Raw genomic sequence first — 26,424 nt, forward strand, 5'->3', positions numbered from 1 at the left:
GAAAGAAACCAGATTTCTTAGTAATATATCTCCAGCAAATAAACCCTATTTAATACAGAATGTATATGGTAGTCGATAAATTGGAATGACTAATGGGGTAATAAACATCTGGTCAGTGATAAAACGAAGTTGCAGTGAAGTAAAAGTGTACTTATCTGAAAGGAGCATTCAATAAAAGAGGAATGTAGCTCTGAGATATGGACTTAACACCTTAGATGCGGCGCAAATATCCCTCCCCAGTGCTGCGCTGTCCATTGGAACTAGTGCTGAATGGACGTCCAATGGTCGTGCGCAGCGCTGGGGAGGTAGTGCTGCCGTCGGCCAACGCCCCGACGCAGCACTTAAGAGGTTAAGATTGCATTAAGAATTCCAAAATAGAACTTATTGCTTTGTGATATTTGTACGTTTTTTTAAGTGCTGCATTGGGGAAGCAATAAAAGGTTATTGTATAATGATGCCCTCTGGTCTTGTAATGAAATAAGTTACAATCTGGCTCTGTGCACTCTGCAGAGGCCACCAATTAGGATGAGCATTTATTCTGAACCCCTTTTCTGGACTCACTGACAGGAATGTGAGAAATTCACACTGCAGTTGGTCTGAACTCCACAGCTATAAATCAAAGCCCACTCTCTACTTTAACTGACAGCTATATAAGAGTGACACTGTACAGGCGTAAGATGTTGCATATACAACTACAGAAACACACCATCCTGGAAAAAGCAAGTACTTTTCGATAAATTCAAGAGTAAGTAAAACGTGAAAAGTAAAAAGGAGCCACACTGCTGTTCCCAGACTGAGAGACCAATGTGTTTGAATTGCTGGCTGCAGAAGTCACTGGTGGTGGGGCACAAAGGGTAGCGAAGGTATTTACACCTCTGACACAGACAACACCAGCCCCTGCAAGCGACGCCACCAAGCTTGTCAGTAAAATAAGCAGGTTGCTGGTCATGATACCTTTGTAATTGATGCAGCTGGTTGTGGAGGTGGTACAGATTGGCAAAGGGTACCAATGGGGGTGATGTGATAATATTTCTTTTGGCCATAGATGAGATTTTCTGCAACATGTCGGGTTATTGTTAGGGCTGCCAGTGTGTAGTCTGGAAGACCATGGAGTAGTGTATTACCACCATCCAGATGCAAGAGTTCTAGGGCTATTATGGCTGGGTGCTCCTTGAGGGTGAGATAGGTGTCCAGTATGAATCCAAGTGACTTTTCATTGGATGAAAGTTGGACTGTAAAGGTTTATGTCTTTGAGTCAGGTTTATGCTGTTATTTTTTGTTTTTGGCAATTAACAGAAATTCTGTCTTAATTGGGTTGAGCTTCAGGTAGGTGTTGGACTTCCACTTCTGGATAATGTGCAGGCAGTGTTTGAGGCCATGCATGTCTGAAGCAAAGGAGACTTTCAAGTAGGGTTGTGGATCTTCGACAGGTTGAAGAATCTTAATGCTGTTATCTGGGAGTAGAACACCAAGCACAAAAGAACAATTGATGGACGGAATGCTGAACAATGTCAAACGTTCACCCACTAGTACAGAGATCTGGGCCTAAATCCATTGTTTTTTTGCTCACAATGCCATTACACTTTGAATCCAGCCATATTCAAATCAGTCTTGAACCTGCTTCCCATGGGAAATGTCCAACCCGAACTGCCAGGCCAGGTCCTCCCTAGACCAGAAACACCATCCTGGGCCCGATTAAGGGGTATCGCTCCTCATCAGCCAGGCTAGCTTAACTGCAGTGGCGCGGGGAGCACAGGACCACCTCTCGGCATAGCCGTCCCACTCTGACATTTGATGGACAGAATGCTGTTACTGAATTTTAATGCTGGTATCTGGTTGTAGAACACCCAGCAGCACCACATAAAGGTTCAAGATAGTATGGAGTCCTTGGGTGCTCTACTGGTGGATTAGGATCTTTTCGACCTGGAGGTGCCCATGTGAACAAACTATTGTCAGTTATTTAAGACTTTCTCTACGTCTTTTATTGGATTTTCTGTCTCTTAACTGGTTTTTGCTACGTTTTTTAGGTAAAAACTGGCAGTTTCACCCCAGTCTTGCCATAGAAGTGTGCCACAATGTTTGCTAATAACTCATCTCGCCAGTCTGTTTTAAGTTATAGCATAACTCAGTTGTGATTTCTAACCTTGGATGCAACAGTAGCTTATCTTAAAAGTAGAAGGTATCCTGAGACGAGAATTCTAGATCTCTTGCAGAACGCATCAGTCCAGGTTCCATTTTGCTGTTGAATTAACTCAGATTGAAATCTGTCTTCACTTTGAGACGTGTACATTTCATATTCTGGGGACTCATCCGAGATATTAATGTCGGATTCATCAGATCTGTGGTTGGTGCTTTATATGGTAGAGTTTGTGAGCATTATTTTCAGTACTGTTACTAAATATTCAAATCAACGTTGTGTTTTGTCCAACCATTGCATGTGAATTTACCCAAGTAGATGTGTGCACATTAGTTTACATTAAACACGTTTTAGCAGATTAGGCTGTGTGGCTGCTCCTTGTTGGACTGGGAAAGCCATAGCTGTTCTTGTTTCCATTTATATTAAGTTATGGGAATCTTGCCTGGTTATCTATGCTTAACAAATTAACTGAATTGTGAGGTGCAGGCGAACCCCAAAAAAACAAACCCTGATCTCTCAGTACAGCTTAACTCCCAGCCTAACCTTGTCCTTTGGCCTTAATAGAGATGCATACAGAATGAGTGCACTTTTATGTTTTGCATGGTGGTGAAGACTAATAAAGTATGTGCAGTTACAATCTCCATTCCTAATGAGCATGTGATGACTGTCGTGTCAGTAAGGGAATTTATCAGCAAAGGACCTGTAATTTAGTAAAGATTTTAATAATTTGTTACCAAAAAGTTTTTTTAGGTCTTGCCTAGGCAACGCTTGCGCTGTCTATTCGAGACATGCTGTATTCAGGATTTGGCAAACACAAGGAGATGGACAGAGCTCTGAAACTGGGGTGGCATGGTGAGCAAAATAATGTTGGATTTTAACCCAGATCTCTTGACTGGAGGTGAATGTTTTTTTGTTGTGCCTTCCGTCCATCAATTTTGTGTCTTTTGCTTTCTCACCCTAAGTGCGCCGGGTATGCTCAGACATGGGTTCTGGGCTCACTGTGCCACTGGAATCAAGCTATAATGGCCGAAACCGGTCTTAGGATGCTTGTTTCCGGTCCAGGTAGGGCCTGGCTTGGCAGTTCGGGCTGGACTGTTCCCATGAGGCACAGGGTCAGGACTGATTTGCATATTTCCAGGTCTAAACTGGGGTGGCATGTTGAGCAAAAGAATGATGGATTGAACCCAGATCTCTTGACTTGGGATGAATGTTTTGATTTGTTATGCATTCCGTCCATCAATTGTTTGTCTCTTGTATTCAGGATAGGGGTCTACAATTCCTCCCACTTTCCGCTCATATTTTTAATGGGCTCATGTCCATGTCCTTTGTAAATGAGAGCTTTCATTGGTCAATAGGTTTAGTAGTCCCTTGTCTCCTTGTAACCTCCCATGAGGACACCCCCTGTTACATGTGTTGTTACTCCCTAGGTTTTAATTACAGCCTCTGTGTACAATTTTCTTAAAGGGCTTTAGGCAAGGCACACACTTGGTCCTAAGCAAGGCTTGCAGTGGTTACTTTACTCACTAGAACATCTCGCATTTATATGAGACCTTCTATAAATTTCTCTTCCTAGTACAACCTAATCCGGAATATATACAAATAATTATTTTGCCACATTTCAAAGCTAATAATTGTATATATGGACATAGCTATTTGAATGTACTTGTGGTATTGTCTTGCAGGTAATGCATTATTGGTAGAGTGGATTTACTAGATCTTCTGCAGTGGGCACCCTGCAACATGGCTAAGTAAAAAACATTGGCATTTATAATGCATATAACTTCAACTTTGCAGGGTACAATACTATATGTGGCCAAAAGCGGTCCCATGGGACCTCTTTTGGTCACATATGATACTGCACCCTGCAAAATGCCATGGTAAAAACATTGGTATTTATAATGCCAATAATTCCAATGCCAACAAATGCGAGACCAATTGCATTTCCAATGCAATAGGTCTCGCATTTGTTAAAGTTAGAGCTGTTGGTGTTGAAAATGGCAATTTATTTTTACTTTTGCTCTTTTTTGTAATCATTGGCAACAGTGCTATGCAAATATAACTCCAGTGCAAAAAAAAGTATTTTTTTTTATTTTCAGTGCGAACAGCTGTAACTTTAACAAATGCGAGGCCTATTGCATTGGAAATGCTAGTTACAAATTGGTGCTGAGGGATCAGATTGCCGTCTTGTTTAGTGTTTAATCTGTGAATTAGTTGGGTGTACAATTGCAAGGTTCTCATCTTTCAAATAGTTAGTTTCAAAACAGACCTTTAATGCGGCAAGATGTTGATTGCATTGTCTGTACTGTCAATAAGATGCTAGAAGCTGAGGCTCATGAAACTCAGTCTAACAATACAACATAATGTAATCTAAATTAAAGGGGCAATAACTAGAGACCAATCGTAAAAAAAAAATACCATTACCAAAGTTGATTCGGTATTTGTAGAATTGTTGTTCTAAGCACAAATATATTTTCTCTTTTGTTGAAGCAAGTTACCATTTTTTTTAATATGTTTTGTTTACAGGCAACGATAGGCATTGACTTTTTATCAAAGACTATGTACCTGGAGGACCGAACAGTGAGTAAAAGTTTGCTTTCATTTTCTTAGTATTATTCAGTTGATTGATTCTAACTGAACTGTTCCATTTGTGATAAATTGTGCACTTTATCTTACTCGTGATTGTTACTTTCACTAGTAAGGAGTTGGCTTACAATCTGTGTGGATATATATTAAAACCTGTAATTGAAATGTTGGCTCTGCTGAGATGATTATGAAAAAGAAAGTATATTGCACAGATTTAGGGCAAACCACAAACTGATTTCAGAACTTCATCCTCTTGCACATGTTGCTTTAAAACTGTGTAGTACTCCGTCTCCGCTCAGCTCTTGAGCAAAGACGTGAGCAACAGCCTGGGCCATCAGAACGAGAAATTACCCATTTGTCTCAAAGTCAAGGCAGAGCTCTACTCGGAGCCCGAGGAAGAACAGTAGTAAGCGCTCTGAGTCAACTATACCACATTGACTGTGAGTGCCATGCCTTCTGGGGTTCACTTTGACCCAGCTTAGCCTCAAACCGAGGACAAACACTCCAACTGTAAAGTCCTGGCAGCTCTGGACTTCAGACACTCAGCCTAGGGTGACCACCTGGGGCGTTGCACGTTTATAAAATACAGCTGAGAGAAGTAGAAGGCAAAATATGTTCTTTAGTTTGTATTAGACATTGGAGTGTTGAGCAAACATTCACAAACAGACAGATTTCAAGATGAAAAACGACGTTTAAAATGTTAATACTTCAATGAGGAGGTGAAGCCATGAGTTCCTCAAGTTGGTTTAATAAGCATATTAAACAGCACAGCTCAGCCACCCACCTCTGTCCACCAGCTCCCTTCATCTGTGCAGCATTCCTAGTACATTGCTGCATTCTAGAATATAGATATGCTAATGCACATTACCACACACTAGTTTGTAAACATATACACTCCAAGTTGAATTTGACAGCCTGCCTAAATGGCAGATTTCACAATTCTACCCCAGTACCATGAACGATGGTGCCAGAAGTATCGCTCTGTTGCTGAATATAGACTTCGAGATCGTAGGCAATAGCACTACGAGAGTGTGAAAAAGAGAGAGAAATGATGAGAAAGTAGAGAGGTCTATATGCTGAGAGGGAGAGACAGTTGGAATAGTGAGTTAACAGTGAGAGTATAGGAAAGCGAGCGAGGGCCTGCCAGCTGAAAGAAAAACTGATGGTGAAAAGACAACTGGAGAAGATGGAGCAGAGAAAAGAGCAAATATGGGGAGGATGACCGAAGGCTGAAAAGAGAAAAGAAGATAGAGGGGGCATTTAAAAAGCTGAATGGGGACAACTGAGAGGAATCATCTGAAGGGTGAGAGGGAGGGACAAATGGCTAGGCAGGTGCGAGGAGGATACACACAGAGAAAAGGGAATTGAGAGATGAGGTTGAATAGGGAATGAATTTAGATTACCTGAAGGTTCACTTTGCAACTTGCATGTCTGACCTTTCATTCCCAATTCCAATGCACCATATCTTTGGAAATGATGGTGCTACTCTACTCTTTTGTGCAACTCAGCAACACAAATTCACTTACCGTGCTGTGTTAAGTAAAATGCTGGATAACATATCCCTCAAAGGTTTGGCACAGTAATCCAGACTTAAATTTTGACTTGAACCTTGTACAGTGCCCCGCTGCCTTTCGGCTAGGGTTGTGCTCCTGATACAACATATACATACATATAGGCAGAATATCACTGTTTAAGAAAAGGAATTTTTTCAAAGAAATTAGGGATAAATCAATCCAAGGTTCCAGCCTGGAGCATTTGTCTGCCCGGTTACAATGTGGCACTAGCATATTCAGCATTAGAGCATATTAATCATTTTGTGTAAGCATTTCTACTTGTGCTCTTTCTTCTCCATAAACTGGAATTTTTGTAATAAAATCTTTAAGGAAATGTGAAAATTAGATCGCAACCGCTCATAGACTAGGCTTTCCTATCAGCCGCCTCACAATCCTCTGCCTAAGTGCTTTTACCTCCGTGCTGGGGCACTGCACAGGCTTTAGGAATGATAGCTACGCCCCTGCCAGGGCTGGTTCTTGTGCTGGTGACAGATGGTGTGAATATTTGTTGTGCACCCCACACCCTCCTCCAAGGATTCAATCAGTACCACCTTCCAATGGTTCGCTTCATCTCTACATAGACCTGCTCTCTTGTGTAGTTAATTTAGTTTATACTGATACTCATTCCAGTTATGCAGGGTAGGGTGTTGGAGTGTGTTATATCACACACACATTATACAGACCGAATGGCTTGTATGTGTGTAAGCCAATATATAGGAAATGTTTCTTGAGCACAGGGATATTGGAATTATGCACTTGTCCGGCATCTGCGATTTTCGCATATTTATAGATTTTCTGCATTTGCCACATACTCCATCATCTGCCGTATATTCTGCAGATTTGAGCTCAAATGCTAAAAAAGTTACCAAATATGCAGCAACACGTTTCCGTGCAGTAGAAGGCACTTTGCGAAGGGTGACCGAGTCACCTTTCTGTTGCTTATTGCAATATTTGGGTGTTAAACTGGTAATAATAAGGTGCAACCTATGCCCTGACGGTGTAAACAAGGTTAACAATGACAAAATAATAAAGTAATACTATTACAAAATGTGCTGCGTTAGTCCACAAAATTTGCCTTATTACTGGACACTTTACTACACCCTGCCGCATACTTTGGCCCTCCCTGGATGCATATTTCCAGTGGCCCTGTTCAAGACAATGAAGACTACTACAGGTAGGAGTTGCATGTCATCCATGCTGGTTGGCATTATGTTAAGACTGCTTAGTCTGGAGAAATACAAACTCAGGGTTTGAAGTAAAGTGATTAGGGTTGTGTTTACTATACGTAATTATTATTATCCAAAGGAGCTCTATTTATCAACCTTAAATAATGAAAGATTAGAGAAAAACAATGAAGCTGTAAACCCGTGCTTTGCAGTTTCCATGCTGCTATTTGATTTTGGTTCATAGCTCACTGAACAATATTAGGATTGTATGTTATGAACTGCAATTAACAAAAGGATCCCAATGAAAAAAACAGTAACCCACTGAACTGCCTACATTAAAAAAAAAAACTTTGATCTGTATGTTACACATTCTGCTTTGCTGTAGGCGCACTATCTCTGCGCTACTTTATGATGTGCCACAACTCAGACAAAACTCAGACCTGAAGTCTGTGACTTTAACCCTTTAAGGAATGTCAAAATACAATCTTACTTCCTCACAAGCCTTCAAAGCCAAGACATCTCACCATTAAGTTCAAACTGGGCACATGACTGTTTCTTGCAGTTGGAGTCTTGTGGATCTTTTGAACTGGGTCCTGGATCTTTTCGACACTACCAGATTCGACACTGGTCACGGATGCTACACAAATAGAATGGAGAGCCTTTTTGGACACATTCACCATTCAAGGCAAGTACATCCCAAGGAACAGTTGCTTCCAATCAAGCTTGGACGAGAACAGTGTGGCTTCTTCTATCAGTCAAGGCAATTATTTGTAGGCCAAACTGCCTCAGTTCAGTCAACACTCCTGAAAGTTTCGGTGTTCTGGGAAATGCGATATGATTATTCACCTCCTCTCCTCAAAAACCCAGCAACCCCAGTTTTGGGCAGTACTTTACAGCTCTTGGAAGGATGCCTTCTAGCCAGAAGACATGACCTTGCCGGCAGGAGTTTTGTATCCTTGCAGAAAGACATCATTAGCATGATTGAATGGCAGAGTGATTCAAGATATGGGAGTCTTTCTCACCAATACCTTTTTGACACAATCTTTGCTTTCAATGCCTTAAAGACATTTGTACAAGCTTTCTACCTCCAACCTCCATACAAATGTGTAGAGATTTCAAGATGTCAAGGGGCATGAGCCTCTAACCTGGACACATCCATCATTTCAGCTTGCTTCATTGGCGCCTCGAGATGTGGCATTGCAGATAATCTTCTGACTCGGTGGTGCACTGGTTTATTTTCTGTGGAGGACTGGAGCAGATGTTACCGCTCTCTTCAGTACTATCACTGTTGTAGGAATTTTGAATGTTTGTTTCCTGCCTGCAAGTTGTTGTGCTTTGTAGACTAAAGGCTAATGCCATTTATTACAAGATCCATTTTTGATGACGTAGCCTTTAAAATTACCATCTTCACTTCTGTCCATAGTTGTCACACTAATTGCCGCAAAAGAAAGCAGAGAACTACAGCGTAAGGAGAGGAATAAAACTTTAACATGCATTAATGTCATCTGCATTTTGTTCCTCACCTTTCCACCCTCACCCCCAGTTTGGCTTCTGTTGACAACTGTTTTCTGGTTGTGACCAGAACTTCTTTTTAGCTGTTGGTTTACAGTCCATTCAAGAGGATAGAATGAGTTGACCTAGGCATCATGCACTGGAATGTGGATTCCAAGGTTTGTCACTAGGGAATGTCAGGAAGATATTGAACAACTTATGAAGGAAACACAACTTGTGTATGACACTTTCTACACACCAGATGTTCTCTTGTGATGAGATGTTACATAGCTTATTAATTTTCCTTTATTAGTAACTAATAATATTCCTGATGGCTAATTCTGCCTGCAGATTCATCACCCTGTTGAATATCTCCAGAAGTCATCCTGATTGTACAAGTTTTTCATAGTTATCCTATTCCAATAGAGGGAACTGCTCCATCTTTGTGTTGGAAACTGACACAGTGAGGTCACTGGAGTTATACAGAGCCATGTGGAGCCTACCCAGGTGCACTGATGTCAGGTACCTTTATTCTGCACCCCTCGACACGGAGCTGTTCTCCATTAGTTTTCAAACTTTTCTTGAGTTTCACACAATAATTTTCACTCACATCTTCAGTACAGTGCGTAAGGGTTTGTCTGCCAAGGAAGGCTATTTTTAAACTTGTTGTACATTCAATAGACTGATAACCATTTTAGACCTCTTTAGGTCTGTTTTGATGCCTGGGTTCTAAACACCACTTGAGGTTGTGCGGAAAATAAGACTAAGACTTCATACACCACAAAGCCATCAAAGAGCGCGAGGCCAAACATTTTAGTGCAGACAAGGAGAACCTGGCTCAACATGGAGTATGAATTTGAGATCTCTATCAGTCGTGTTCCTCATCAAAATAGAGAAGAGCTCCTGAGGATCCTCCTTCATCAGAGCTGCAAGTGACCCACACAGGTCCTGATCCAGATTCTCAGATGCCCAGCATATCTGGAATTTCTGGTGCTACAAGCTCATTTCTTCAGTGTCACGATGACTCTGTTCAGGTAGGCTTCGGTTTTTGTTTGGGTTTCCGTTGGCAGGTTCATCATCTGTGCCATCTGACACAGGGTTCCCCTCTAACGAACACATCGAGCACTAGTTGGATCCACTCCTAACGGAAAGCCCTTCACCACCGACACATTCCCCAAAGCCTGTGCCATTGCTGACGCCAGCAACTTGCCACTGGCTCCTACTAAGGAACACCCAAGGACCGAGGCAATCCTCCAAACATCCAGCAAGAAGGCCCAGAGACTTGCAGAGGCCAGTCACAGAACTACCACAGCTTGAGCCAGTATATCTCCAACCATATTGACAGACAAGGAAGATGTATTTGGATAATACTCTGACCTTATCCAAATGCTGGACTCAATCATGCATTATATGGATGTCCACAGCTAAGCTAAAAATTTACCGCCCCTGCTTTCTTTGGACATGGCAGATTACCTGGCTGGTCAGAATGCCAATGGTCTAGATAAATCTGTAGAGTTCGAGATGGACTGCCCTACAGGCCCACCCCTCTGGAAGAGAAATCTTTCCATGCAGTGCTTAGACAGGGAGCAGAGCTTTTGAACTACCGTTGCCCACTGTTGAAATTAAGTGCAATAATTTGACTGACATCCTGCAACCTGCCTCGCAACATCACAGCCTCTTCTACCAGTTACTTATTCTCTGCTGGAGCCCATTAAAGCTCACCTCTGTGGTTGACCAGCACATCTGATAGTACAGACATTGTGCTGCACGAATCCGAATCCAGGTATGTTTCCAGCAACCCCACCTAATAGAGTCCAAGAGGCTGGAGATGGGTAAGAAGGGGTTTTCAGCAGGCTTAGCTTTTTAGGCAAAAAAATCAGAAAAAACGGTCTCCTCGCCTGATATTCACATCTCTTATGGAAAATGGCTAGGATGGTGGTTCCAGGTCCGCAGACCACCTTAAGGACCAGTTTACAGAGGTGGTGAGGCATGCTCAAGAATACCCTCTGTCAAATCATAAGGGCAGGTGTGAACTCTGTAGCCTGATCAATGTGGTCATTCTTTGATTTGCGGAGGCACACTTGGCTTTGATCCACTAGATTCTCTGGTGATGTACAGGCACACATCCTGGATATGCCATTCAACAGTGTTTTTCTGTTTGGGATCAAGACTGTCACGTCCCTCAAGGTATTCAAGGTAGGAAGTGCTACAGCCCACTGTCTTGACTCAAGCATTATTGGCACAATTGACAGCTCTCCATGTTGTGGGGCTTTTTGAAAGGCTTTGCCTTTTGAAAGTAATGCCTCCCAGCCATTCCATCAACATTGAGAGCCTACCATCCTGTGAGAATCGGACATTTGGGGATACAACTCAATGTTTCTGGAAGGAGCTAGAGTTCCAGTCTCAATGGTGCTTTTCCTGCTTCTTCTGGTGACTTCCTGCATCCTCCTTGTCACATGTGCATGCTGCCTCCGTAAAGAGCAGATGTCTCATAAACCTTCTTTAACTGTGATATTTGGCTAGCTCTCAAAGCCTTTTTCCCATCCGTTCGTGACCTTTCAGGCAATACAAACATTGTCGTTCTATGTCTGCAAACAGGAAGGAGTTGGGAGGGCTCATCTTCTGTGCCAGGAAGTGTTGAGGCTCTGGGCTCGAGTGCACCAGCATAGGGTCTGACTATTTTCTAACGATCTGGTTGAGACTGTCTGCTCTGACGCTCAGCCAGCCGGTCGGGTCATTTTGCCGGCCACTAGATGGCATTTCTACCTAGAGGTGATTTAGACTATCTACCCTGTGGAGCACCCCTTAGATGGACCTCTTGGCCACTTGCAATAAAGCTTAATGCCCAGGGTTCTATGCCATACAGTATCCATTTACAGGAGCATTGGGAGAGGGGGGTGCATTTTAGTTGGAGTGGCGTTCTCCTCCATATCCTTAATTCCTTGAGTGCTCAGGAAGTTTCATGTAGACCGGACTCGAACCATGCTCATCAGCGTGGAGGAGCCTAGAAGGCTGATGTAGAGTTCCTGTGTCCCCCTTTCAGCCTTTTACTCAAAACAGATCTACTCCGTTGGAGGGGCATATGCTGCACCCCAAACTCCTGAGTCCCCACCTTCATGCATTAAGATTGAACTCGGATGCCTGAGCTGCTTCCAGCTGTGTCCAGACATGGCTGAGTTTATACTGCTAGCTCATTTCCCTTTCACAATATCCATCTACTGTCTCATGTGAAACACATTTTTTGCATGGTGCGGGGAGGACAAAGTCGACCCTGTGGAAGCAGCCTGAAGGAAATACTTCAAAATGTCAGGTGGTAAACTAGATTCCTCTGATTTTTCTTAATAAAATCTCCCACTTTTCACATTTAAAACGTTTGCATTTATGAATGATAACAGTGAATAAAATGGTTTTAATGTACAGAAGTAAGGTGGCTGCCGCATAGTGTTTTTTTAAATGTCTTTCAGCCATGCTGAACATCAGCTGTGCTGCTAAATAAAGTGGCCAATACATTGACATTCACAAAGCCAATGGCTCTGGCATTGCCGAGACCTGTTGATTTTGACAGTGCTTGTTCTTGCGGCCATTACCTCAGTGAGTCACTTCAGTAAGCTGTAGGCACTGAGTTAACCTGCCCTTCACGTGCTTCTTCCTGGATAAATTGGTCCTTGGAACTAAAGCAGGTTTCCTTACAAAGATGATCACCACTTTCCACTTGGGGCACTCCATTATCCTCCCTACATTTTAACCTCTGAGGAGATGAGATTACACCGGCTGGAGCCCCAGAGAATGGTCACTAATGATATTCTAAATTGAAAATAGATAGTTCAGGCAGTCTAGAAAATATTGTCTCCTCACTGGATCATACTTTGCATAAAAAGTGCTATTCTCTTGTAAAAAAGAATAGGCCTGGGGCGTAATTATAAATACACTGGCATAATTGGTGTGATTTCGGTAATTCCACGTTACTGTTTGATGCAAAATTACCAATAACGTGATTGCACTCTGCTTGTGTAATTAAGAGTAATTTGGGGATGAAACAATCCTACCACGAAGGCACATTTAGCAACTGTGAGCAGCTACTTGTGCTCATTATTTTTGTTCTGCTCCATTTAGTGCTGTTTCTGAAAGCAAAATGCATCCTTGCTATGCATTTTGAACACAAAAGTGCATTTTGTGCGAATAAAATAACGCTAGATGCTGGGATTAATTTTGGAGGGGGAATTCTACCCCAGCAACTTATTTAGATCTATTTTTTAGCATAAAATGCCTTCTAACTGGCATTTTGGGCACAAGTTGGGCATTTAGCGATAAGAAGATAGCACTAAATGCCAGGGTTAAGTTGGGTGAAAATCCTACCTACTCCAAGATCACATTTAGGGAGCGACCTAGCTATTCGCGTTTTGTTGCCTTTAGAACTATTTCTTAACGCAAATGCCTTCCCCTGCCCATTTTGGATGCAAGGGGGCATTCTTGTGTTAAGAAATAGCACTAAAGGCAGAATTACTCCTCTCACTTTCACGATTGATCAGGTTCCTCCGCTCTGCTTCAAAAGGCACAGAAAAACAACTTCTGCACTATACAGCTACAGTGCTGTCAGTCTGGCTCAAAGGTGGAGCCAGCGCCCCCTACTGGCGTAGAAAGCTTCCAGATTCAGTTTGGCGCCTGGTGATATTCAACAGGTGAGGAATTTGCAGGTAGATGGCACATTCTGGTTACTGGTAAGTAACTTTTTTTGATAGTCGGACCTTGGAATATGTTTGTCATAGGGAGATGTAGTTTTACTGAGCAAGTAATTTGGTATAAAAGTTTTAGCTGCATCCTACGTTGAATAATTATTAGGTTGATTAGCTTTGGTATTGCTGCTGTGCAAAAAATGTAAAGCCCCGGCACTGTGTTTTCCTTTTAACATAAAACACAATTCTTTGCACGTAAGAATAGAGTATGTATTGTAAAAACCCCTTCATAGGTTAATACGAAAAAAATACCCACCTACATAGGAGTGTTGGAATTTGCGATCATTTTCTAAAGCAATTGATGTTTTTGGTATTTATTTTAGTAGTTTTTTCCCATTCTGTTTTTCTTTTCTTTTTGTTTTGGTTTGTACTATTATTTCCCACCCCGCAGATCAGGTTGCAGCTGTGGGATACAGCGGGTCAGGAGCGTTTCCGTAGCCTCATTCCCAGTTACATCCGTGATTCCGCTGCGGCTGTAGTAGTTTACGATATCACAAGTAGGTATACCTCTACTGGGTTTGTTGACCTTGTTTTTTTTTCCTCCCCTTCCTTGCTATTATTTTGACTGACTTTGCTAGGTACGATTGCAATTATGGGACACAGCAGGCCAAGAGCGCTTCAGGAGCTTGATCCCTAGCTACATTCGTGACTCCACTGTCGCAGTTGTTGTTTATGATATCACAAGTGAGTGGAGGGACTTTTTGACTTTCTAATTCTTACCCATCAGTAGCTGCATGCGTAATCACTGCCACTTTTGCTTGTTCTTTCATAATTGATTGGGGGTGGGGGGAGAGTATCGGTTTAAATGTGTACAGCTTTGTGGGGTTTACACTTTTTTTTAAAACCGTTAATTTATCATGTGTGCAGTACAAAGCTTGAACAAGAAGGACGAGGAATGCCATCTCGTTGTAATTATGTGCGTTGTCTCTCCTCTCACTGCTTTACAAAGGCTCCAGTCTTTTTTCCTATCTTTGATCGAACCCTTATTACTAAGCTCCCTCAGTATAATTTTGTCAAATCTGCTGTCCAGAAATAATGCTTTCTCTCTACTCAATGTTTCTTTGCTTGATTCCTAGTCTTGTTTTTCATTTAAATGCTGTATTTTTTAAAAGGACAGCGTGATTTTCTGAAATGCCAATCTTGGAGTGTTTTTGTGAAAATGTCTTGTTGCAAAGAACCTGTTAACCTATGGACTCTTCAAAATGTAGTCGTTTACCTCTGTATTGTTGATTTTTCTAAGTTTGTGCAGACGAAATTTGAGATTCTATTAAAGTTAAGGAGGCATTATTTTCGTTCTTATTCAATTACTAGGCCATCAACCACAACGAAGAAAAACAATAGTTAAGTATTGGTACCAAGTAATATAATTCTTCTGCGCTGGATCCTTTTCAGTGTTGTGCACAGGAGAGAAGTAGTGAGTAACAGGTGATAAAAGGTATCAGGAGGGCCAGAGTTTCAGGGCTGTACTGGGAGCCAGGGCCAAGGTCAATAATTTAATGTCATGGAACTGCATGGCCCTGCAAGAGTGTGATGAGTTCATTGGGCCCAGTAGGCGCAGGGCTATTTGGGGCAAAGTGAAAAAGGTGTAATGAAGGCAAAATAGAGACTAGAAGAATTCTAAGGCAACAAAGCAAAACAAAGTACAGTGGTTATCGATATAGCATGGGCATGGAGGGGAAATGGAAGCCCAAAACTTAGACAAAAAGAAATGGTAACCTCCTGAAAAATCCACCTTCTATTCTCTCCCGTCTACAATGAGTGAGGAAAGGGACTAGGTACGAAGTTATTTCTATTTGGAGGTGCTGTACATCAAGCCACAGCCCCTCACAGGAAATCCGTGTGTTGCTAGCACTTCATTTCTTGAGAGACCTGGGTGGCCATCTTTAGGTGTGGTCCTGCCTGCCTAATATTATACGGAAGTGGCTGAGTAAATAGAGAAATTGTCCACAACAAACAGGTAGATTGCTTAATTGAGGCGGAATTTGAGATGAGTAGTAACCTGACAGTAGTTCTCCCTTACTGAAATGTAACAAAATAAAATTGTGTGAAAAAAGTAAGTATGAAAGTTCTCCTCATGTACAGCTCGGATATACAGTTGGCACTATAAAACTGTATCAATAAATAAGACCGAACAAGATCAAATTTAATTGGTAGCCATGCCCCTACAATTCTGTAGAACAATGATGTAAGGCATAAAAATAGGTTGGAACTTCCAGTGAGATACAGTGCACGTTTAAAACTGTAGCACCAAATTATTTCAGGTTTTTTGATTTTCTTTTTTAGAAGGGGAGATGTGAGGTTTGAGATTCCTAAGATAGGCAAGGATTTGTAGTCTGAATAGCTAATAGCTAAAACTTGAATGTGCTTTATCAGTTAATGAACTGTCATAGTTCATATTGAATAACGTTCTACTTGAACCTTCCTTTCTTCTTTTGTCCAAGTATCTTCTGGAAAGTAATATCAATTGAGCAGTTATTCAGTTACTTCTGCATCCACAATTGTAGGTAAAGCATGGTCTGCCTGTTGAATGCTGAAAAGGCTATGATGCTATGGGGCTCTCTTTAACACAGCAGTATTGTGCTGCTTTAAAGTGCAGTTCTTGAGTGGCCCATAACTTGGGGTGCACTAAACATGTCCTGAGCATTGGTTTTAGAAAACCCCTTCTTGGAGAACCAAAGATACAGTGAAAAACAAAGCTGCAGCTGTTAAATACTTTTTGAATTTCGTGAGGTGACAATACTATACTCTGAAGCAGCTTAATTTGGCATTACCGTTGTTATATTTGTACCTACGAAAATGCCTGAGACTGCATTAGGAGGCCTGTTTAGATGATCTGTCGTTACATCCCATTCAACTCCATAGTCCTTAAAGCAACTTCCTATCTACAAAGCAGCTGAGTCTGCTATTCCCCAAACACTGTTTATGCTACTTAAAATCTCTCATAAATTCACATCTAACCAGTACAAGCTCCCTGCTCGGAAATACTTGAGTCTCGCTTACCAGCTTCTCTGTGCACAAGCCTCTTGTGGACCGTTCCAAAAACAAAATGACCTTAAAGCCTTCCCATTGCTTAACAGTTGGTTTGCTTTGTCACTCCTTGGCCCACTTCTTATTCAGTAACTTGCCTTTGTCGTCTTGTTTCTCCCTCCCCCTTGTACATCCATTGTTTTGGTTGGAAGACTTGTATTCTACCACTACTTGCATTCAGGGAACTACTTTTTTCTTTTTCTTTCAGCACTGTGCGAGTGCACATGTTTTCTAGCTCTCTCCCTAGTATGCTGCTTCAACATCCCTCCCCCAATCACTCCCTCCTTCCACCGCATGCTCAGTGTTGCTCCCTCATCCAGCTCCTGAATCCCGTATGGGCATTTGGATAGTTAGTTTGAGGTCTTTGCATCTGCCATGCTGATTATCTTTGCATAAAACGCGTTAGTGCCAATAAAATTAAAAAAAAATGTTTTGATTGATTAGCGATCCATATATCATCCGGCATCTGGGTCAGTAAATGAACCCAAAATAAATGTGACGTTATTCCCTAGACACTGGCACAGTTCGGTATATATGTACATGCGTAGATTATCACCATGTGCTCGCTAGTGAGTAATGCAGGCTTTCATTTTGCCTTTGTTCCTTTTTTAATGATGTTAATCAACAGCAGCAAGAAATGGGTTTTACCAGTGCTGTACAGCATCAGGAAATAGCATTGGTAAAGGCAAAAGGTCAATAAGCCTTTGCTTCTTCTCCAGCAGATGTCTTCTAAGACAAAGGAGTTGGCTATTTATGTCAACGCCTTTGTGTCAAATGGGGAACACTCTTAATGATAGGTTTTAAGTTTGTATTTGAATATGTAGGTATGTGAATGTATAAACAATTATTGTTAGTGAACCTGATATCTGTGGAATCACTTCACAAATCACAGGGGGTACCTCAGTTCTTTATTTGAACTGATTGTGCAGGTGAGACCCACCAGCACTAGTTTTTGGAACCAGTGCTTAAATATAATCCTCAGACTTTGACCCAGAATGAGAGGCAGGAAAGGGGAGGTGGGGGAAAGTGGTGGAAAAACAGGGAGAAATGTACATTGTTTTTAATTATTTACTAACTTGATACATTTTTAATTTGCAGTCGAAGCTGAGTGCTTTCCTTACATTTGAACCAAACCTACATGTCCAGTAGGGTTTGAGAATTGTCAATGCAATGGGAGATTTTTAGGTTGGAAACAGGATGACTTTTTGCTAACTGTAAAACCATGTGTATTATGCATAGAACTTGGATTCAGTCTTGAGCTTAATCCTGTACCACATCAAAATATACTTTACTGGTATCTAATTTACATACCAGAGATTTCGTCTTGTTTAGTTTATTTAAAGCAATGTTAACATTTTTATTTCTTTGCTCCATATTGTGAGGTAAACCCTATTGTGGCCAGGACGGTTTCCATTTCTTAGCTCAGTCCCACACAGTTGGATAACTGATCTCTTTGAGTATTCCAAATAGTCTAACCTTTTCGTCTTTCTCCGAGTCTTGCATTCAAATGTGGTGCTCCCTTGTGTAAATGAAAAGTATTCTTCCCGTGTAGCACTGCACCTCCTTGTGTATTTTTGTGCCTTGCACCTCCATTCCAAAATACTGTGCTGCCTACAGTTCTAGCCATGGTGTTTGGTTATTGCATATTCTTTTAGGTGTTTGAACCATGCCCATTTAATTGGCTAGTTTATTTTCAGTGGCATGCACATTATTCTCCTATGAATTTCACTCCTTCAGCGTAAGCCTTTTGTTTAGGACAGGATTTTGAGCTGCACCTTTTATTCATACATTTGCACCCCAGGAATGGATCTAGGATATGAGGATGTAATTTTAATTCACCTGTTTTAGTACTGAATAACTCACCTTCAACTGAGATTGAAGGAACCTCCTACATGTTATAACGTTGGAATTCTGAAACTCCTAGACAGCCTTCCCAGATATTTTTACTTTTCCTTTAAGGCGAACCATTTGTTCACATGCAGAGTTCTTTACCGAGTGGTTTCCAGATATTTATTTTACCCATAGATCTCACAGGAAAGGGTGATTTTAACCCGATTCCCGTATTGACAAATTATAAAATTTTAGTTTGGGATTTTCAAGCATCTGTCACCTCACACAGTCCAACAGTTAATTTTTTAATTTTAATTTTACAGAGTTTTATATACCGCGAACTTGACCCGAATCGGGTATCAGAGCGCTTTATATAGAACCAGTTGCATTACATGAGGACACATACTTCTGTAAACTCTTGTCCATTCCTGAAAGTCAAATCTGCACCAATAAAAACACATAGCTTGCAGATGGATATTTGTGCCTTGTTTTTACGGTCATTGATTTATTTTTATGCTGCTATCACACACGCTTACTAAATGTCTCAGTAATAGTAATTTTATTGCCCAGTTAATTATAACTGTTACAAAGTGTGAAATAAATAAGAGAAATTAAGCTAAAAGAAAAAAATAAACTACCCTAGATGAGCCATACAATAAAATAAATTTCAATTTTTTTCTCATTAATCAGGATCATCTATAAATATATGAGCTACCATAAGCAGTATAAATACAAGAGCTACCATAGGAAGTATAAATTATAACTCGGGGGACCATTAATCTCCAACAGTTTACATAAGAGCATAATAAGCACTGTTCCTTTGCCTAGTTAAGTTATTAACAGTTCAGAGCGAATAAGCTTTTTTAAAGTGGTAGACCTCTGGTGGTATATCTGACATGCAGGCCTGTGTCCCTCACCACTTCCTCACTCTCCAGACCAGCAATTGAGGACAAATAAATTCCTAGTGCCTGAAAGTCCACAAATTACTAATTCTAATTGGGGTAACCTTGTGGTTATCTTTACTGAATATGACAGTAGTTTTCTAAGCACCACACTTTTAGTACTTCAACAGCAAGCATCGAGAATAGCTAGAACTTTTAAAATTCCTAGTAATCAGATGTAATGTATTCATTGGTCTTAATCAGGTCCTATGGATCAATAGGGTATTTTATCAAAAATCTCCTCTGATTGTTAGTCTGACTTGCAGCAAATTAATTTCCCCACATTATTAAGATATAGTTGGTTGGTGTAAATGTAGCCTCATTGCGGTGAGGTTAAAACACATTAACCTGAGACATACACCTGCTACTTTCCTGAATGCTGCATACATTTCATGAATTGTGCTGCAAGCTGGGGCGATTGAGGGGATAAACAGGCTGTAACTGCATCCCTGCTTGATCTTATATAAAGCTGCAAACAAAAAAAAAACCCACAGCCAGTAACGTCTATAAATCAGTAGAGGATCACAAATGCAGATAATGGCCACTAAGGGCTGTGAAGCAGCCCCAAAGACAGCCTACAAAACCGATCAATCGTACCAGTCATGCAGCCAAAATGATACTTTAAGGGGAACTATGTTACATCTTACCCGTAGAGTTTGAAAGGAAATTCCAAACATTGTGTGATACTTCCTAGACTGCATTGAAGTGGAGCTGCACCTATGAAAGCCATATTTAGTGGCTTCAATGTCCAGGTCATGATTTATGCAGATGAACAGTGGCTTTAAATCACTTACTGAGATCAGGAGTAGAAGACGGACCCCTCTATTTGAATGGCATTGTCTTTCTTCCATTGCATGGCAGCCAAGGCTATTTAGGATCATTCTTGTCAGTTACTTTGCCTAAATGTGGGCCTACTCAAGCACATCAGACATGGTGTCACTTCACGTTCTGATGTATCAGTTTTCTCTTGTGGTAGATGTCTGTGTGCACTGGTATGCGTTATTGTTCTATCAATGTTGAATGTGCCTCATTTAAGCTGACTTCACCTAGTGTTAACAATTAGGTAACCTAGGATACAAGTCTTGTCTTGATACCATTTCAACAGAAGGACGCTGTTTCTCTTGTTATCTGAATTATTTATTGTGTTTTAAAGTATATTAAAGAAGCTGTCGATGTCCCTACATTCTTTCACGAACCCCTTAGGACAGGGGCTTGGACGTTTTATTTAATTGTATAAATAGCCCACGCTCTTCTATCTAATGAAGGAATGGTTTCAATATTCAATTCTAAAACATGTCTTGTCTGAGTCACTGCATGGACAAATGCTACTTCATTTCAAAGTTTCTTTGTCAAGTAAGTGTACAGGCCCCCGTTCTCAGAACAGGGCAGTTTGTGCCTTACTCTGTGCCTAACTATTATCACCTTGCAGTCCGTTTACTTTGCTGCACCATGACAACCTTTCATTCGGTAGCCCAAGACTTTTCTTGCATTCATACGTTTACAGCAAGCTGATTATATCCCAAGTCCTGTTCATAAAACTTTGGTTCTGCGGTTACCCGTGCTGAAGCTTCACCTTTGTTTTTACTTAATGACAAGATTCACACAAATCGTTTTTGGCAGTAAACATATATGTACTGATTAAGATTTCCTATAGTAGAAGCACTGTAGCACTCGTGGTAGGGTCCCATTTCCACATGGCATTTGCCTCCCCTGTCTTGCACTTTGTAGCACTTTAAATCGGTTCTTCTCTTGCGAAATTGAAAGATATTTACCCTTGCAGAAGGGAATCAGTGAGTTGTGGTCCTTGACCTGTACACTGCAGAGGGTGGTTAACCACAGATCTCTATCTTTCCATGCTAGAGAGAGTTGCAGTTGTAGTAAATTCTATTGCACTCTTTAGTACTAACACTGTTCACACTTAGCCTCCCAGAGATTCCTACACAGGTGACAGATATCTTCAACCATGAGTTAAATCCCCACTGTGTGCCCTGTTGTCCATTCCTTTAGTGAGCACCAGCTCTGTTAAGTGGAGAGGCTGGCCATTCAGCTCCCTTCTGCAGATGGACTACATCAGTACTAGAAAGTCCCTGTCTATTGCATATTATTCCCGAGTAGAAACGTTGCACTTTGAGTGGGACACCTCTGCAATAACTGCTGTGCTGCCTTCTTTTGTCATGCACATATTGTATCTACTCTGATATTCACAAAAGCATTTTTTGGCATCAGCCACAGCAGAGAAAAAAAACCACAACTAAAAACCAGCACAACAGTAAAAGATCTCACAACGTCTTTTTTCTGGGCGGGGAGAAACTGATCATTTCTGTCTGTGGTAGAGCCCAAAGATAAGCTCATACTACGCCTTAAACGCATCAAAGTTTTAGATGGCAAAATGCCGTATGGTAACCTATTCCAGATTCGAAAACCCTATGGCTGAATGATCCTGCTGCGTTCACTTACTTTTTTACTCTGGGTCTCCTTTATGTAGAAGAGCGGCACTTGAGCATAGGGTCCTCACCATAGGGTAGGGTGTAACCTTCTCAGAGAGATTAAGGCCCATTTTATAATAAGCCCTGTGGATAAGGCGAGCTACTTTGAACATAACCTGCTTGTTTACTGGTGACAACCAGCTTAGATGGTATATGAGAATTCATACATTTTTATTTTACCACTGGTGGAGCTGCTGGGCCATGCACAAGTAGATAGTGCAACAGTAGCCCAGATGAGCGTGGACGTAAACTCCCACCTCTTGACTAAACTTCTCTACATGCAGAAAAGACAACACCTCTTTTTTTCCTTCTTTTTGAATGTTTTTATTGCAATTTAAATCACATAAAACACAAACAAAAATACATACAAATTAAAACAAGCATTTGCAATGCAATAGGTCTTGCATTACTTAAAGTTTGAGCTAATTACGTTGCATTAATTTGAACGTCAATAGCTCAAACATTTAGTAATGCAACACTTATTGCATTGCAAATGCTTGTTTATCTCTGCTGACCTGCCCAGGATTGCTCCCTTATTTCCAAATGTCACGGCCTGCTTAATGTATTTCCAATAAGGGCTGTGGCACACATTGAGGATATCAATTATGCATGAATTTGTGTCCTTGAGTGTGTGTGCTGCTTGCCACTGTTACACCAAAATCAGACACATATAAATAACATGTAATACAGCCAAATAATTCCGATTTACACAATATTACTCTAGCTTAAAATGTCCCTGTGACATCACCTGCATTGTTTAGACAAGTGCCAGGGGGGAGGCCCGAAGAAAGAGCTGTGAGCGGGAGACCAAGACATCCCCTCCCATAACAAGAGGGTCCAAACTGAGGTGGCATGGTGAGCAAAAGGACCATGGGTTGGAGTGCTACCCCAAGCTTTGCAGGGTGTTTGACTTATTGCAAGCAGCCTCCCATCACCTTTTGTGTGTTTCATGTACTCTGTGGATTCATTGCTTTTCTAGAAGCTAGCAATTTAAAGCCTATGGTTCACCTTTACCCCTATGAAACCAGCAGCTCTGAGGTCACCAGAATGCATCAGCCAGTGCTACGGCTCATCATCACGTTTATCAGAGACTAACTCGGCCACGAGGTACATTTTTACATCGGAAGCCTTTCACGTCATCTACATAATTGAAGAACCACAACCGCGATCCTGAGACATTGACCATTTACAGATCAAGCTCTGACCTCTCTTGCATAGCCAAAGTCCTTGTGAAGGTTGTAGACACCCAGTAATCCAAGTAGAATCTCCTCTGTGTCTTCCACTCAATCATGTTTTCATGACCAGGGACAAGAATCGCTATGAAGAGCATAAGCCAAGATTTGCTCACCGAGTCGCACTGCAGCTAAGCCTGCACATTAATCCTCCTGCCCAATTGCATTTCGCCACGCAGTACTTGTGGCTGGGGTCTGAGCATCCCATGCTATCTGAGGACCAGCATTCCAAGAGTTCACTTCCTTCTCGTCTGACAGACCTCACCAGGTCACGTTGGCCTCCTTGTTATCCAGCTCAAGGATTTACTCCTGGGTCGGATGCTGACCCTCTTCAGTCCATATATGGTATCTCAGCCTAGCAGCTACAACATGGGCCCCACAAATATATGGATAAATAGAACAATTATGTGAACTGTCAACACATCATAGACTGCCTGACATGTTCATAGCTGGCTCCATTAGCAATGGGTGGGTTTTAATTCCGCCAAGATCGAGGTCCTGCCATTGGGTACCAAGACCCCGGATTGCACTCCTGTGCGCAATAGGCAGTCTGTTGCATCCTTCTCAAACAAAAGGCACAACCTTGGAGTCACTCTAGGCTCAAACCTGTCTCTGACCCAACAGGTGAACATCTCGTACTATCTGCCTGGCTGATGGAGAGGTTCACACCCCACAAATCCTTGCCGGCGCCTCATCCTTTGTGTGATGCACACTGCCCATGCCACCTTCTCCGCTGCTTCTACACGGTCCCCTGTCCAAAGAGCATGTTCGGTTAGATCTGACTATGTGCCTTGTGTTTACAGCTCTGTACCGTCCTTCTGTCCAGCTGAAGGACACCTCACAGCCTGTCTCAGAAGACCGTCCGGCAAGTCATACACGTTTTGGTGCAGAAGGCTGTGTACATGGTTCCATTGCCTGGACCACAATGCACTGGTCCTGAAACCTGCGGTCACTGAGGATGCTGAGCTCTCATCCTGCAACCTAGTTTCCCTCCACGCGAAGCGCCTTGAAGCGACCTCACAGCAGTAACAGCGCTATAGAAAAACAACGAAAAGTCAAAAGCTGTTTCTCCAATATGCAGAGGAAACCTGCCCTTCAGAGCTGTGCTGGACATCCTCGCCGTTGTGTGTTTTAGGTCTTTATTTAAGGTTTGCTGCTGTGTATAAATCCTCAGGCCGGCAACAGTGCCAGCAGGCAGCGGTATGGCGGGGAAGGGGCAAGCATTGTTACCGCTGTGTGTGAGCCACATTCCTTTGCATCCCTCCTAGCCCCATCTCCGCCCCCTGTCTGAGTTATATTCTTGGAAAAAGCTTTGCTAGCGCCTCAGATCGCTTTCACTTCAGACGCCACACAGAAGCCAGGGACATTATTGGTGGCATAAGAGCGGCCAGAACCGACCGTACATACCTCTCACTGGACCAGCCCTCCCTCCCTTGTCATTTAACGGATGTAACTTTTTTTTTTTTTTTAAATTGAGGTCACATATCGTGCACAGCTCCGTTACCCGGAGGCTAATGCCACCATCAATGTATCTGCAAAAAGTCATTAGGTACATTTAAAACATATGAAACAATTAAGTCCCTTCAGGAAAATTGTCGAACACAGAATATAGTCAATATGTAGACCTCCCTCCCTCCCCCCCGGATTTAACTTTACTCACTAAAACAGCAGCTAGTAAATTTTATCCATTTAATCCAGGTAAATTTTATCCTTTCAGCCCTGTTAATGAAAAGTGTTTTTTCTCTTCTTTGCTTCTCATTGGGTGTGATACAGATGGATGTTAGGACGTGTCTCCATGTTACCCGAACCAGCTTTGAGAAAAATCAACACAGTGCCGAGAAGTGACATTTCCGGGTCCTGGTGGTAATCCCAGAGGACCAGTCCCTAATGGTTTATGTAGTTTGTAGTAAATAGTCTTTTAGGAATTGAAACAAATGTTAAAATTAATCATAATAAATAATGTGGCACATTCAATTTGTTACTTAAAGAAACAAGCATGCTGCCTTCCGTGAAGCCGGCCAGTAAGAGAGCAGTCATCGGCGCGCGGCGGAGACGCTGGCGCCGTGAGAGTGCGCGCGACCAAATCCGCGCGTGGCCAGTTCTTGTCGCTCCCTCTCCCATTCAGAAAGCTGGGCGAGTGCCCAGCTCTTGTCTCCCTTTGTTGGCTGAAACGATTGCTTTAGTTCTCTGCCGAGAACGCGCTTCGCGCGTCTCTAAGCCGAGACCTAAAAACAGATCCCATAGACCATAATCAATTGTGGAACACAAAAGTCGATACATGGTATAGCGGCAGGCGAGGGGAGGAGGAAAAAAACTCAAATGGCACCATAGCAAGGGAATATAGTTACATGAAGGGCATTATACAATATGGAGCATTATATACAGACATTCATACATCACGTGGCAGTGTCAAATTATCAGCAATAATATATCAGGACTTTAGACAGTAAATAATTACAGCAATACTGCTTTAACCAACTGGCACGTCTTCAGAGGCTTCTGAGCCAGGCGATATTGGGCATACATCATAAACAGTAAACCCAAGCACACGTAAAAATACAACTGGTAGTTTCAGGAGTTACTCAAACATAACACACAATAAATCAATCCGTGTTCCTCTTTCTTTTTTTCTTTAATAGATCTTCATGTTTTCAATAAGTGAGGTGACATGTTTCGTCACCTCAGTATGCTTGTACATGCAACTTATAATGCGATGTTTTAAATTACTCATTATTCGCAAACATTTGTTAAATTTAAAACAAATGTGCACCCAGGGAAAATTTCAAGTGACGCTGTACTAATCAGATGTTAGCACCTTGAAAACTTGTTTGTTCATGCAAATAGTGCAAATAGAGACATTTCAAAAAAATTTGAGTCTACACATATATATTGATGATGATTGTACACGTACATTTGTTGTGCATTACAGGTGAGCAGTGCACGTGACAATGATTGGATATGTTATGGGAATTATACTGTATATGATTGTAGCACCAGTCTCCTTGTACAAAGCCAGAGTACGTCACCCAGTGACCAAACTTAAAAAATCATTAAACACCACCTAATTTTCATATACTGTGATATCTATATTACTCTGTGTGACCGATATCACAAGTATGAGACCCACTAACCTGAACAGATTCACTCTATTAAATTCTGTTAGGGGAGCACAAGAAAAACAAGTGTGTATATTACACTCCGAACTAATCTTTGTATCATTCAGACTTGTAAACTAGCTGCTGCGC

At 41.7% G+C, this 26,424-nt stretch overlaps 1 protein-coding gene across 2 annotated transcripts in view; it reads left to right on the forward strand.

Moving 5' to 3' along the window:
* RAB6A (RAB6A, member RAS oncogene family) overlaps window positions 1–26,424 on the forward strand; it is a 316,180-nt gene that overhangs the window by 234,714 nt on the left and 55,042 nt on the right. Inside the window, exons 3-4 of one of the 2 annotated variants that reach the window (XM_086933838.1) lie at window positions 4,661–4,714; window positions 14,242–14,347. In XM_086933838.1, the coding sequence (XP_086789964.1) occupies window positions 4,661–4,714; window positions 14,242–14,347 (160 nt within the window). Of the gene's footprint in view, window positions 1–4,660; window positions 4,715–14,054; window positions 14,161–14,241; window positions 14,348–26,424 lie in introns of both variants that reach the window. The other variant, XM_086933839.1, reaches the window with a different exon arrangement.

This window comes from Lissotriton vulgaris, chromosome 8, assembly GCF_964263255.1.
Source record: "Lissotriton vulgaris chromosome 8, aLisVul1.2, whole genome shotgun sequence".
Classification (NCBI taxonomy): domain Eukaryota; kingdom Metazoa; phylum Chordata; class Amphibia; order Caudata; family Salamandridae; genus Lissotriton; species Lissotriton vulgaris.